This window comes from Trachinotus anak, unplaced genomic scaffold (genome assembly GCF_046630095.1).
Source record: "Trachinotus anak isolate AG129_WGS33_773 ecotype Australia unplaced genomic scaffold, CSIRO_AGI_Tana_v1 ptg000005l, whole genome shotgun sequence".
In the NCBI taxonomy this organism is placed as follows: domain Eukaryota; kingdom Metazoa; phylum Chordata; class Actinopteri; order Carangiformes; family Carangidae; genus Trachinotus; species Trachinotus anak.
The window spans coordinates 5,886,885-5,899,249 of NW_027273856.1; the positions used below are offsets into that span (position 1 = coordinate 5,886,885).

The 12,365-nt window shown below is 40.6% G+C and overlaps 1 protein-coding gene across 9 annotated transcripts in view; it reads left to right on the forward strand.

Annotated features, from left to right (window-relative positions):
* LOC139621497 (RAS guanyl-releasing protein 2) overlaps window positions 1-10,299 on the forward strand; it is a 40,962-nt gene extending 30,663 nt beyond the window's left edge. For 2 of the 9 annotated variants that reach the window (XR_011691005.1, XR_011691008.1), the window contains exons 14-18: window positions 959-995; window positions 5,120-5,278; window positions 5,428-5,573; window positions 7,154-7,216; window positions 8,706-10,299. Coding sequence is in view for 5 of the 9 variants with exons in the window: in XM_071478052.1 (XP_071334153.1) it covers window positions 959-995; window positions 5,120-5,278; window positions 5,428-5,528 (297 nt within the window). In the remaining 4 variants the exon portion in view is untranslated. The other 7 variants (XM_071478053.1, XM_071478057.1, XR_011691006.1 and 4 more) reach the window with 6 other exon arrangements.
* The last annotated feature ends 2,066 nt before the right edge of the window (window positions 10,300-12,365 follow it).

Below are 12,365 nucleotides of genomic sequence, written 5' to 3' on the forward strand. Positions count from 1 at the left end.
CATTTGTAGTTAACAGACTATGTCATATACTTGTCTTTTCAGTTTTTTTTTTATACCACATATAAATAATGCATACATTAACAGTAAAGCAAGACAGTTATCTGAGGAGCATTATCAAGAACACAACATAATGACTTTAAAGACACATAGATGGAGTTTTAAACATCATTAAAATTACACAGAGGGGCTAAAAGTGAATGCGATAAAGGAGGCTTGTACTTGTCTATAAGGAAGGTAAAAAAAAAAAAAATCAAAGTATAGGTGTAAATTTGTGGCATGATATTCTTGTCGCCATTACTATATATTTGTCATTTCATTCATTCATTATCATTGTAATGAGATCCTCACAATTTATTTTTCTTTGTATTGCTACATAACAAATTATCTAATTTACCAACATATCTATTTTTCTTTTAGTTTATTTTTTTTACCTTTTGTCATTAATTAAGATGTAGAACAGTTATGAGGTTTTTAAGGAACTTTATTATTTTTTTATCTGCCATTTTGCTGCATTCCTTTATTTTAATTTGATGAAACAAGACAAAGACAAAAAAATGATACAACACAACTTAAAATGACATAACCTAACATGACACAAGATAACATGCAGACATACAATACTACAGTGGGACAAAATATCTGACAGTTTTTTCTTATTGTTGTGGATTCAAGAAAAATAGAGAGATGCTTCATTCCTTGTATCAACATCTCGTAACCACTGAAGTGTAGCTGCTAAGAATTGCATCATTGTTTCAAACAAAGGTTCTGCATATGGTCATCATGATTCAGCTTCTACCTTTTCCCTTCTTGCATCTAAAAACACTAATTATTGCATCACCTTGATTATTTCAACAACCCTCTTGCCTACATTGAAACAAAATCAAGACTCATCCTATTTGACACAACCCCACTGTCCCTCTCTCTCTCTCTCTCTCTCTCTCTCTCTCTCTCTTTGTAGATCTGGGGCTTCTATAAACAAGGCTACAAGTGTAAAGGTAAGAGAGCAATTCTTTTAGTTCTACATCTGCTGCACAGATGTGCATGTTCCAACCAGAAGAGTATAGCCTTCAAAGAATTAGTTATTCTTTTTGATACATCACATTTACACACACACAGACACACACATAGACACCCTCTGTATTTAAAGCTAAGTGCTGAGTAAATGTCATCAGCACAGAACCAATGGCAAATATACCATACTCTTCTAGAATATGTCCACACATGAAGCTGTGTTCACTCACAGCTGGGTAAGCTCCATCAGCTGGGACCACAATACACAATTATTTGTCCTTTCAGGGCTCTGGGTAGACCGATGTTTGAGGAAGCTGGTTCATTTCACAAATGTACACACGCACACACACACACACAGGCGAGCAACCTCCAGCACCTTATATCCTCTCATCCTCATTATCTTCAAAAACACACACTTACAGTAGCTTCCTCCTTCTCCCTCCCTCGATGTGTCGCTGGTGGTTTGTGCTGATGCCAGAAATGAAGTAATGATAATCTGCAGACATCCAGCATTCTTAACAAGTTGGCACTACATATGTTTCCATCCAGATGTCAAGCTACAAATTTGAAAACTAGAATTACCGCCTCGTGGGTATATGCCTCCGCCACTCAGACTAGTTTCAGATTACATCCCTGTTTATCCAAAGTCATATCATATGTTAACCATTTGTCTGTCTTGAGTAATGGCTAAAAAGTATTTTGTGCGATCACACTGACCTTGACCTTTGAGATCTTGAGTGCAAGTGAACGTTTGTACCAAACTTGAAGAAATTCCCTCAGTGTTATGGAGACAATGCATTCACAAGACCAAAACCGCATTTTGTGAGGTACCTGTGACCTTGAACCTTGACCTTTGCCCACCAAAATCTAATGAGTTCATCCTTGAGTCAAAGTGGACATTTGTGCCAAATTTGAAGAAAATCCCTCAAGGCGTTTACTGAGATATCACGTTCACAAGGCCAGAACCGCGGTTTGTGAGGTCACCACAACCTTGACCTTTGACCTTTAACCACCAAAATCTAATCACTTTATCCTTGAGTCCAAGTTAATTTTTGTGCCAACTTGAAAGAAGTTCCGTCAAGGTTCTGGACGGCAACCTGAAAACAATATACCTCCGGTGCGGAGGCATAATGAATCAAAATCATAAATAATCAAAATCTTAAGTGCAAAACAAGCAAATTTCCATCTGGTGGAGTCTTACAGGAAGCAATTGATTACAGCACAGCCTTATGCATGGGAGAAGTTAGTAGCTTACATCACTATTTACAGCACAAGACTGAGAGTGTCAGTGAGTGCACCTGAACGTTTTGTTATTCGGTTGCACAAAGCTTTGGTTTTCATTTTTATGCCTCTGTGCTGGAACCTAGAGACAAACCAGAGACAAACAATATGCATATTTTGGGTTGTCCATCCGTCCATCCATATGTATGCATGTGCGATACCTCAGTAATACCTTGACAGAACTTCTTCAAATTTCAGTCACTTGGACTCAAGGATGAACTGATTAGATTTTGGTCAGTGTGACCTCACAAAACACTTTTTAGCCATTACTCGAGACTGTAGCCATTACTCAAAATGGTTAATATTTTATATGTCTCTGGATAAAAAGGCATGTAATCTGAAACTAGTCTGAACGGCAGAGGCGTAGAAGAGTGAGGAGGTAATTGTAGTTTTCAGAAGTATTTTTAGTATCCGTTCAGTTTCAAAGTCAACAACAGCCTGGGAATCAAGACATACATGTATGAATGCAGGGTCTTTGTGTGTCAGAGGATGTAATGTATTCACCTTCTCCTCGTTCTCTTCCTGAAAAACAAGCATTTCAATTACCAGCTCTCTCTGGTCCATTATTATTCTCAATATTAACTGCTTCCTCATTCATTCAGGTTCATCTCAGGTTGGCTTACGCTAATGCTTATTAAAAAGCTTGCAAGTTATCATCAAACATTGGAGTTGCATAGCAACTAGAGTAATTAATGCTCCTTGGGGCCTTTGAGGTCCTGCGGTGTGTTACTAGAAGCATTCACAGTGCCCTGCATCTTGTGTGTAGAAGTGAAAAAAAAAAGACACCCCTCTGATCACCGCCTTATTTCTTAATTAGCAAGACATATAAGAAAGTGTTGAAGTGTAATTTTAGTTTTTATATACAATGCTTGGAAGGTAATTCAGTTTATAAAAGGCAGACATGGCCACATGAGAACTGCTGTTGAGAGGGAGGCGAGAAGAACAAAAACAGATTCATGCATTTCTTTGCACTCCACAAAGGCCCTCCACTCTCCCATGTTTTCTCCACTCTGAAGGAGTGTCTGACTGGGAGGTTGTGAGTGTTCTGGCTTGTTCCAGCGCCTTAATGAGTCCAGAGGAAGTCAATGAAAGAGACCCACACTCATTCATCCCCATCACCATTGTTAGCCTGCGCTCAGGGAGTTAGACAGAGCGGCAGGGACGTAATTGAAATGAATCACCCATGTTGAGAACTCTGAAATTGTGTGTGTGTATGTGTGTGTCTGCATGCGTGTGTGTGTGTAGCTATACTTCAGATATTTTTTGTTTCTCAAACTTTTCAGACCTAGGACCACATAGCCACTAAAATAAAACTCATGGAGCACCTAACTCCCCAAACATCCCCAGCACCAACAGGGCTACTCCTTCGGTAGTGTGGCGAGCTTGCACAGAAAAATGTCACCTGGGCATTTTGATGTCTTTATTTTTATTTAACAGTGAAGACAGACTGGAAAACTGAGAACAGAGAGTATGGGAATGACATGCAGTGTCGCAAATGCCCGGTAACATTGTTGTAAGTCCGATGACACTGTAAAACAGCCAGTTCAAATAATAATGTTTGAATTAATGAGTTGATTTAATATTAGAAACAACACATATACACTACTCACTAGTGGGCTGTGTGGTTACTTGCAGACAGTTTTTAACAAATTTACCAGGGGGTTCACGAGAGACCCATGGTAGTCTGCAGACCACGCTTTAGATGACTTAGATGTGAGGGGCATGTCAGTGTTTTTTAATGGGTGTATTGCTGTCACAATACTAGTATTCTCAAGTAGCACAGACGCCAGCTTCTGTTGTCTTCTGTGCTACTTGCAAGGCCTTTCTGGATTTGGTTTGGGGACACAAGCGAGTGAGCAATGGATAAGTACATCCCAGCAAGGTTCATCCGTTTTTTTGCCTCCCCTGGAAACACTTCCATTGCTGTCTGTGCTACTTGCAGCAGCTATTTGCTACATTCGCTATGCTAACCAGCTATGGCTTCATATTTAATGGACAGATATGAGAGTGGTCTCATGGTGGTCTCTCTCCCAAATTTCATCGGTGTGTTCTGTGGCTAACACAGCACTAACTGCAGTGAGAACACAGCAACAACCAGAGAGAGAAAAGTGCAGTGTAGCCGAACAAAAGACAGGCTCTGCCTCAGCATTTCAAGGTAGACAGTTCATTTTAAATGAAGCTGGGTACTTGACCACTAACCACCACTTAGGCAGCTTATTATACAGTCAACGGATGGTATTGACATGGAATTTTAATTAGCAAAACACCTTTGGTTGAAGTGTCAAATTTCTAATTTCTCTAAAATTTAAATATTTGAAAAATCTTTTAAAGTGGTGTCAATGATAAGTTATTGTGTATTAAGGTATGTGTGAGTGTGTGTGTGTGTGTGTGTGTGTGTGCGTATGCAGATTCTTTGACCCTCACATGTTTTCTTGCTGTGTTGCTGGATGACCCGTCGCTCCCCTCCTCTTAGACCCCCCCTCGTTGACAGAGTTGTTGTCGGGCACAGTCGGCCTCACTGTGTGTGTGTGCCAGTGTTCGTGTGTCTGCATGGCGTGTAGAAGCACTATCCTGCCGCCGCTAGCTCTGCCGTTCGCCCCAATGTTTCTGTTGGCGCCCATCCCTCTGTCTGACCCTCTCCCTCTCTCTCCGCCCCCCTCCCCATCCTCCCCTCACCACTTTTGGCCTTTCCCTCACTTCTCCCCATCTCGCCTCCTCTCTCGACGGCTCTCCCTCCCTCTCCTCCGACCCCGCCGTCCTCTCCTCCTCTCCCGGAACCTCTCCCTGCCGCCGTCCTTCTCCACCCACATGGATGCTCTGGGGGCAGCCTGCGGGGTGAACTGCCACAAGGCCTGCCGGAGCCGCCTGGCCGTCGAGTGCCGGAAGAGGACCAAGAGCATCAGCCACGAGACCCCACCGGCTCTCCAGGCCAGGTCCTATAGCTTCCCTCCACCTGCCAACACCCCGCCCAGCCTGCAGAACACAGGTGAGGAGGGGGGGATTTAGGTTTTCAACTAAAACCAAATCTTTAACTTTCATTGGCTTGGCATGAGATTGCTGCTGCCCTGAAATCATAAAATGATGATGGACTTCATTGTACTTGTTTTAACAACAGTTTATATACAATTCCTAAAGGAATAATACCAGAGGCCTGTACTACGAAGCAAGTTCAACATACCCAGGATAACTTTTTGTTATCTGGCTCAACTAAACCTAACTTTGTTCATCCTCGATAACCTGTACTGGATAACCTGGGAATTACCTGCTTTGGGCGTATTCATGTGAGTTTTAATCATAAGCAACATTGTAAGAACAATAAATAAAGTATTTAATTTGCTATGAGAAGAAATGCTGATACCTGCTGGTAAATTCAGTTATAATGACATTTAAAGTGATATTCAACAACATCCTCAGTCAGACTGAGGATATACTGCAAATAAGTGCATAAATTATCATTCAGTTTCTTAATGAGTGAGTATTTTGTCAAATGATGAACAAAATATTATGAGCATGTGATGCAGTTAGAGTTAATGTCAGACTGTTGCTGCTGCCAAAGCAGAGATGAGAGAGGTTGATGACTGATGAGGTCAAACTGAAATGTTCATTTATAATCATGGGAAATATTTAAACATTGTTCTAATCAAAGACATCAGAGGGTTTACTTTTTATTTCCAGTTCTCATCATCACAGAGTCTCCTCATGTTATTCTGAGCGGCGGTGATGAAGAGAGTAAAAGCATCATCACTGTCAGGAATCCTGTCAGCTTAAAGAGTCTTTGTTCAGTTTAAATTAATCTGTAACAGTTATTAATATTAGTTATTTAGTGTGATAAACTCTCCTCTGTTAGAAGCTTGATAGTGGTTGATACAGGGCAGATAAAAAAGTTAGAAGCTTGTTTTAAAACCTGGGTCAAAGGTCTGGAACAGCAAAATTATTCCAATGATCTACATAAATATCTACTGATTGTTATTATTTATCACTTAATTGTAAACTCTTTTGTCCCTGTCAGGATCCTGTAGGAATGGTGGTTCAGTTTTTCCAGTGATCTGATTGGCCAGTATTTTGGCTGTTGAGAGGTTTTAATCTGATCTGAAGTTCACCTGCTCTGGAGTTCAGCGTCAGTTACCATGGTGATGTAAGAAGTGGACCACCGTCGTAGGACTGAAAACCCAGGGTTAAACCTGAAGTTACCTCGCTAACCTCACATCATGCTTCGTAGTCCAGGCCTCTGATAAATGCAGTTGTGTTCTTTATGGTGACATCTAGAGACATTTAAAACCTGGGACTCAAAGACTGATGAGCGGTATTTTCAGGTCTTGAGCTTCTGTCTCTCCCATGTGACGTAAATGCAGCATAAAACACCCTCACAATCCTTAAATATGCAAAAACACTAACAGAAAAACACCATTTTTTTTTCAAAACACAATCTAATGTCATCCTCCTCTCAGAAAAGTGTAGCTCAGAGTTTGCAGCACTACAACACCTCCACTTTTTGAAGGGTGCTTTTGTCTCCCTCTGAGCATATGGCGCACTGACATTCGGGAAGATATTCTCAAACAACAGAGTATAATTTGCAATGGAAATGTGATCGGTCCAGCACACAGCGAGGCCAGTGACTCACAGATGCAGTGTTTTTTTTTTTTATTTTATTTTTTTATCAGAAATAAGCAGAAGTGGTGCCCTGCCTGGCTCTGTTTTCAACTTGCTTGATCTAGACAGTAGTTTCCACGCAAAATTGAATTGCCATGGTAAACAGACAGAGGCCACACATTTCATTAGCTTTAGTCTGTGTTTTGCATTACCATTTGTTTGATGAGTCTAATCCTCAATGCTTTACCTGCACTCTCTTTGTCCCCATCAGTAATTGCTGAAGAGGATATAGAGTCAGTGGAGGAGGGAGTGTTTGACGTCCACCTATAACCAGGTGAGAGAGATAATCACTTTGGCTCCTGCAGAAAACGATGGACGTTATGAACATATTTTAATGTGCCTCTTCATCGTTGGTGTCCCTAATTAATTTCTAAGTTAATAATTTCCTGTCTGACACACAATGACCCCTGGTGTCCTACAAAGACTTGACTTGTCTCTTGCTGTGGATGTTAGCAGTTTTGAAAACATGAAACGCTAAACTGTGGATTATACATTTTTATTATATCTACCTCCCATAATCATTTTCATTAACTTGTGGCCATTAAAGCCACTGATGTATGAAGCTCTACACTTGGCATCACTTCAAATATGTATTGTATGCAGTTAATTGTCATCATGGAGTGAGCATTAGTTGTTTAGGGTCAGGAATGAATAGCTTATAGATGCACATAACCCTGTGCCTGGTGCATAATTAATGAGCTTTGGACAGAGCCAGACTAACTGCCTCCCCCTCTTTCCAGTATTAATGTCAAAGTATTCCTTTAAAATTAAACATATAAAGTGAAACTGCTCAGGAAATATCTTGATGTGATGTCATCTGCCAACATTTGTGGCCTCGGACTTTTTAAAACACAACAAAGCCTGCTTACATGCTGTCACAACAGGTCGCATCGTAGTGTTGAAGTGTGTGAGCACTTAGGTCAATGAGCAATTTTCTCTTCTCAGCTTGTTGATTATTGATTTGAATAATTTCTACAGACTTGCAGTGGTAAAATTAATCAGCGTCTGGAAATCATGGATAGGAATCCAGTCCATAATGTTGCCAGACATAATAACAATCTGAACCTGTCAGCAGCAAAAATAAATACTTTTATTGGACGCACTTTGATGTGGACGAACTCCCCATTAATTAGCTGTTTCATGGTTATACTGTTCTTGCTCAGTAGTGAGCTGATTTTTGCCCCGATTAATCATTTACACCCATGAAAAAACAAAACAAAAAAAAAACAGGCCCAGGTTCAAAAATCCCACAGTTCTCTTTCAAGGTCAATGTGTAACTTGGCAAAAGACCAACTAAGCAACAAAACAGGTCAAACTAGAGACCATCTTGTGACGACCGTCCACATGTTGACCCTCCGACCCATGAGTACTTGGTAGTTATTACTACATTATCACCTGACTACTCACTACTCATGGGTCGGACCACACACCCATCTTCAAATCTGGCTGGTAAAAAAAATAAAAATAAGAAAACCATGGCCAGATCAACGTGCTAAGTAGTTAGTAATTTGATTACTGAGATGGACAATAACTGTATTTTGAGACAGGCACCCTCTAGAAGATACTAATTGCCACCTTAAGCCATTTGGGGTCCTGGGGCTGTTGCCTGCTTTGCCCAGCTTGTGATTCAGCCTTGCAAGAGACACAGTTGTCACAGTGCTGATGTGTTTTCATGTAGCTAAACCTGTATCACTAGATGTATCAGTCATTGTGTGACAATCCCTGCAGGAGCCTTGAACTGAAAGTGTGGTTTTGATGCGCAGGCCAGTCTCCAGCTCGCTATTTTAGAATCCCTCCCCTCCTACGGTCGGCGTGCAAGAAGCCAAATGAGCGACTGTTGGGAGCCAGACGCAGAATGTGCTACAGTATGTCAGTTTTACAGCCCTCCACACTGAGGAGAAATTGCACTGAACACAAGCCAGGATACCTACATGGTGCCACACAGTGGACGCACACTGCAACAGCAACTCCACTCCACACATGAATGTGATGACCAATGTGAATGGAACGTCTTTGTATGATTTCTATGTAAAATCTCTACATTTTGATTGATTGATGTCGGCCAAGTGTTGCTATAAAAACGTATATATTCTAAACAAAAAAAACAAAACAAAAAAAAAGAAAAAAAATCCACAAAATTGTATTTTCTTGGTGGAATGCTAAAGTCAGTGGAGTTTATAATTTGAGCACACCACGCTGCAGATTGGAATGGCTGTCTACGTTTCTCTTTAAAAAAAACAAACAAAAAAACACACACACAATAGAGGTGCTGTTATTGCCAAGAATGTAAAACCTGCCACCCAGACTAAGCTGCTGTCTCCTTTATCTGAGAATCTGTGCTTTTTATTGTTTATCATAGTGTTTTGAAATACATTTCAATGGGCCAATTTCGATGTCAGATAAAGTATTGTCGATTTGTGGCGCCCGTCTGACGTGTGACGGGACAAAAGCAACCATTTTGCAAACAAAAGAAACAGCTGAAATGACTGTGGGGACAGTTCTAATTACGGTGGACTTTGATCAATGTTATATTTTTTTGTCATGTTTTCCTGAATATCAGTAACTGTCCTATAGTTGTTGCTGTCGTGATGTTTCCAGTATACAGTACTGTCTTGTTTACCAGTGCACTGATAGATGATCTATCCTCTTGCAGTACTGTGAATGTAGCAGAAAGCAGGTGCTGTCAGATGAAGAGCCCCATCTTTTCCAACAAACACTGGACGGTGACAGCAGAAAGGAGGGGACTGTCTAACTTCCCGCTGATTCCTCTACTAGGTTTTGATGTTCTTAGACAGTTGAAACACAATAATCAAAAGACTAATACCAAAACTGGAGTAATGAGGCTTTTCATTTGACAGCAGCATCATATTAAAAAAAAAAAACAACACAAAAAACATTTCCCTGAGAATCTGTTTTGATGCAAGTTGTATTTTGCTGTTTCTATCCTGCATGCTTCCCTCTTCATGGCTCTATTCTCCGGCCAGACTGAGGATTTCTTTCCTTTTTTTTTGTTTTCTTTTTAATGTAGCATGCCAAGTTATCATTTATTGAGGAAACATGCAGTCTTGAAATTCCAGACTGAGAAAACGTTTCTGTTGCTTTGTGCCTGCGCGGAGATGAATTCAGACTTCGAGTGCCATATTGTTAACTGCTGGACTGTCATCGAATGAGACTCATCACTTTGCTGGTATTTATTTTTCTGTATAAATAGCTAAATAGCTGCCGGTCCTTCTGTTTCACTCCCTGCCTGACAAAGGATGTTTGTTGCTATTCTGTAAATGAATCTTTCAGACTGATGTCACGCTACTTCTTGTGGTTCCCAGATGAGTCCTCAGTATTAAATGCATCTTTCTAACATGTGCTCCCGTTAAGAATTTCTGTGACTAATAAGAATGTTCCAAAAAAAAAAAAGAGGTTTGTTTTGTCTTTGTGAAATGGGAATTGAGTGTTTTTTCACTTTTGCCTAATGAATCAAAGGTGTATTCACATAGATGTTTTTCAGCTACTTTGATCGAAAATAACTTAAAATGTTATATCCATTACTATTCATAGTGCTAATCTCTGGTGAAGGCTTGGCAATTTAATAATTTTCTTGTTTTAACTCGGAGAATTAAGCACCACTCTCTCTGGAAAACTGCAAATTACAGCTATCACAATCAAAGCTATTTCACTCACTTCCTGGAAAGGTGACACTTTGGAGATAAGACTCAGCCTCAATCTGTCCCTGCACTGAAAGCAAAAGTCAATGTTGAATGTAAAATAAGACCAAGATTGTGGCTGATGTGAAATGGTGCAACACTTCCCCACTTATCGACCACTCAAAATGCTTTACACTACAAGACACATTCATACAGCACATCACACACACCGGTGAGCAGGGGCATTTCGGGGCTTGAGCATCTTGACCAACACGCGGACTGGAGAAGCTGGGAATTGAACCTAGACCTTCCAATTAATGGATGACCTGCTCTCCTGAGCCACAGCTACCGAGGTGATTCAGTTGATGCTTTAATTGCCACACTGCTTAACAGCAGAACGTCTTCATATGAAAACTGTAATTACTGCCTTGTGGGTGTGTGCGTCCACCGACCAGCAAAGTTGCAGGGAATATGGTCCCAATCTCCCCTTCCTGAGTTACAGCATTGAATAATAGCCAGAAGTGTTTTTGCAGAACATTATGATGTCACAGTGAAGTTGACCTTTAACTTTGGATACAAAATGTCATCACTTAATTTGAACCTTTCAAACATTTGAGTTAAACTGTGTCATAAGTAGTGTGTGAATTTGTGAGTTATAGCAAAAAATGTGTTTTGTGAGGTCACAGTAACCTTGACCTTTGACCTCTGACCTCTGACCACCAAAATCTAATCAGGTCATCTTTCAGTCCAAGTTAATGTTTGTGCCAAATCTAAACAAATTCCCTCAATGTGGTCTTGAGGTATCTCATTCAAGAGGCCATAGCAGTGTTTTGTGAGGTTAGAGTGACCTTGACCTTTGACCTTTGACCACCAAAATCCAATCAGTTAATCTTTGACTCCAAATGAATGTTTGCGCTTAATTTGAAGAAGTTCTTACTGAGATACTGCATTCATGAGAGTGAATGGGATGGCTGTACGTCCAGACAACCAGAAAACATAAAGCCTAAAACGTCTGTTAGAATAGTCCACATCCCATTGTAACTTCTTGACGCAACTGCTTTTCATAACTTCCAAGCTCCACCCTTTCAAACAGAAGATCATTTCGCAATGTTGAAAACAGAAAATATCTCAAACCTCATCCGCTCCCAAAGCAGACTCATCCACATGTTGAAATCGATTCTACAACTGCCGCCACACATTTTCACCATCCCTCATGTGACCATGATCCGAGGTCCTCTGCTGTTCCATTGTAGACATTAATATCCAGCCCCGAAAGAGCCTTGGAGTCAATGCCACATCTAATTACTCTCAGAGATGAAGTCAGCCTGGGCCTCTGCTTGACTCCCACTCTGTATGTTCTGTTCAATGGAAAGAAAGACATTGATCGGGCTATATCCAGCCTTTGAGCTGGCTCATATCTCATTCAGTGCTATGATACTGCTAAACGCTCTCATGTGGGACAGTGTCGACTAACAGAGAGCTGATGAACTGCAGAGGTGATATGTTCATAACTTGGCCAATCGACCTCGGTCATGAACATGAATGCATTCAGCATTAACCGCATGATTATGCAAGTGTGATTCATTCATCTCCTGTGGCTGCCTGTTCTACCAGCAGGGAAACACTGGTTCCATCATAGATAAATTGACGAAGAAAATCTATCTTTTTTTTTTTGTTTTCAACTGAGATGTTATTCATGAAGCACCAAAGGAAATCTACAAAAGGAAGGAGATGAGTGTGCAGGGGGTCGAATCAAACAAAGAACCTTCTTGCTGTGAGGTGACA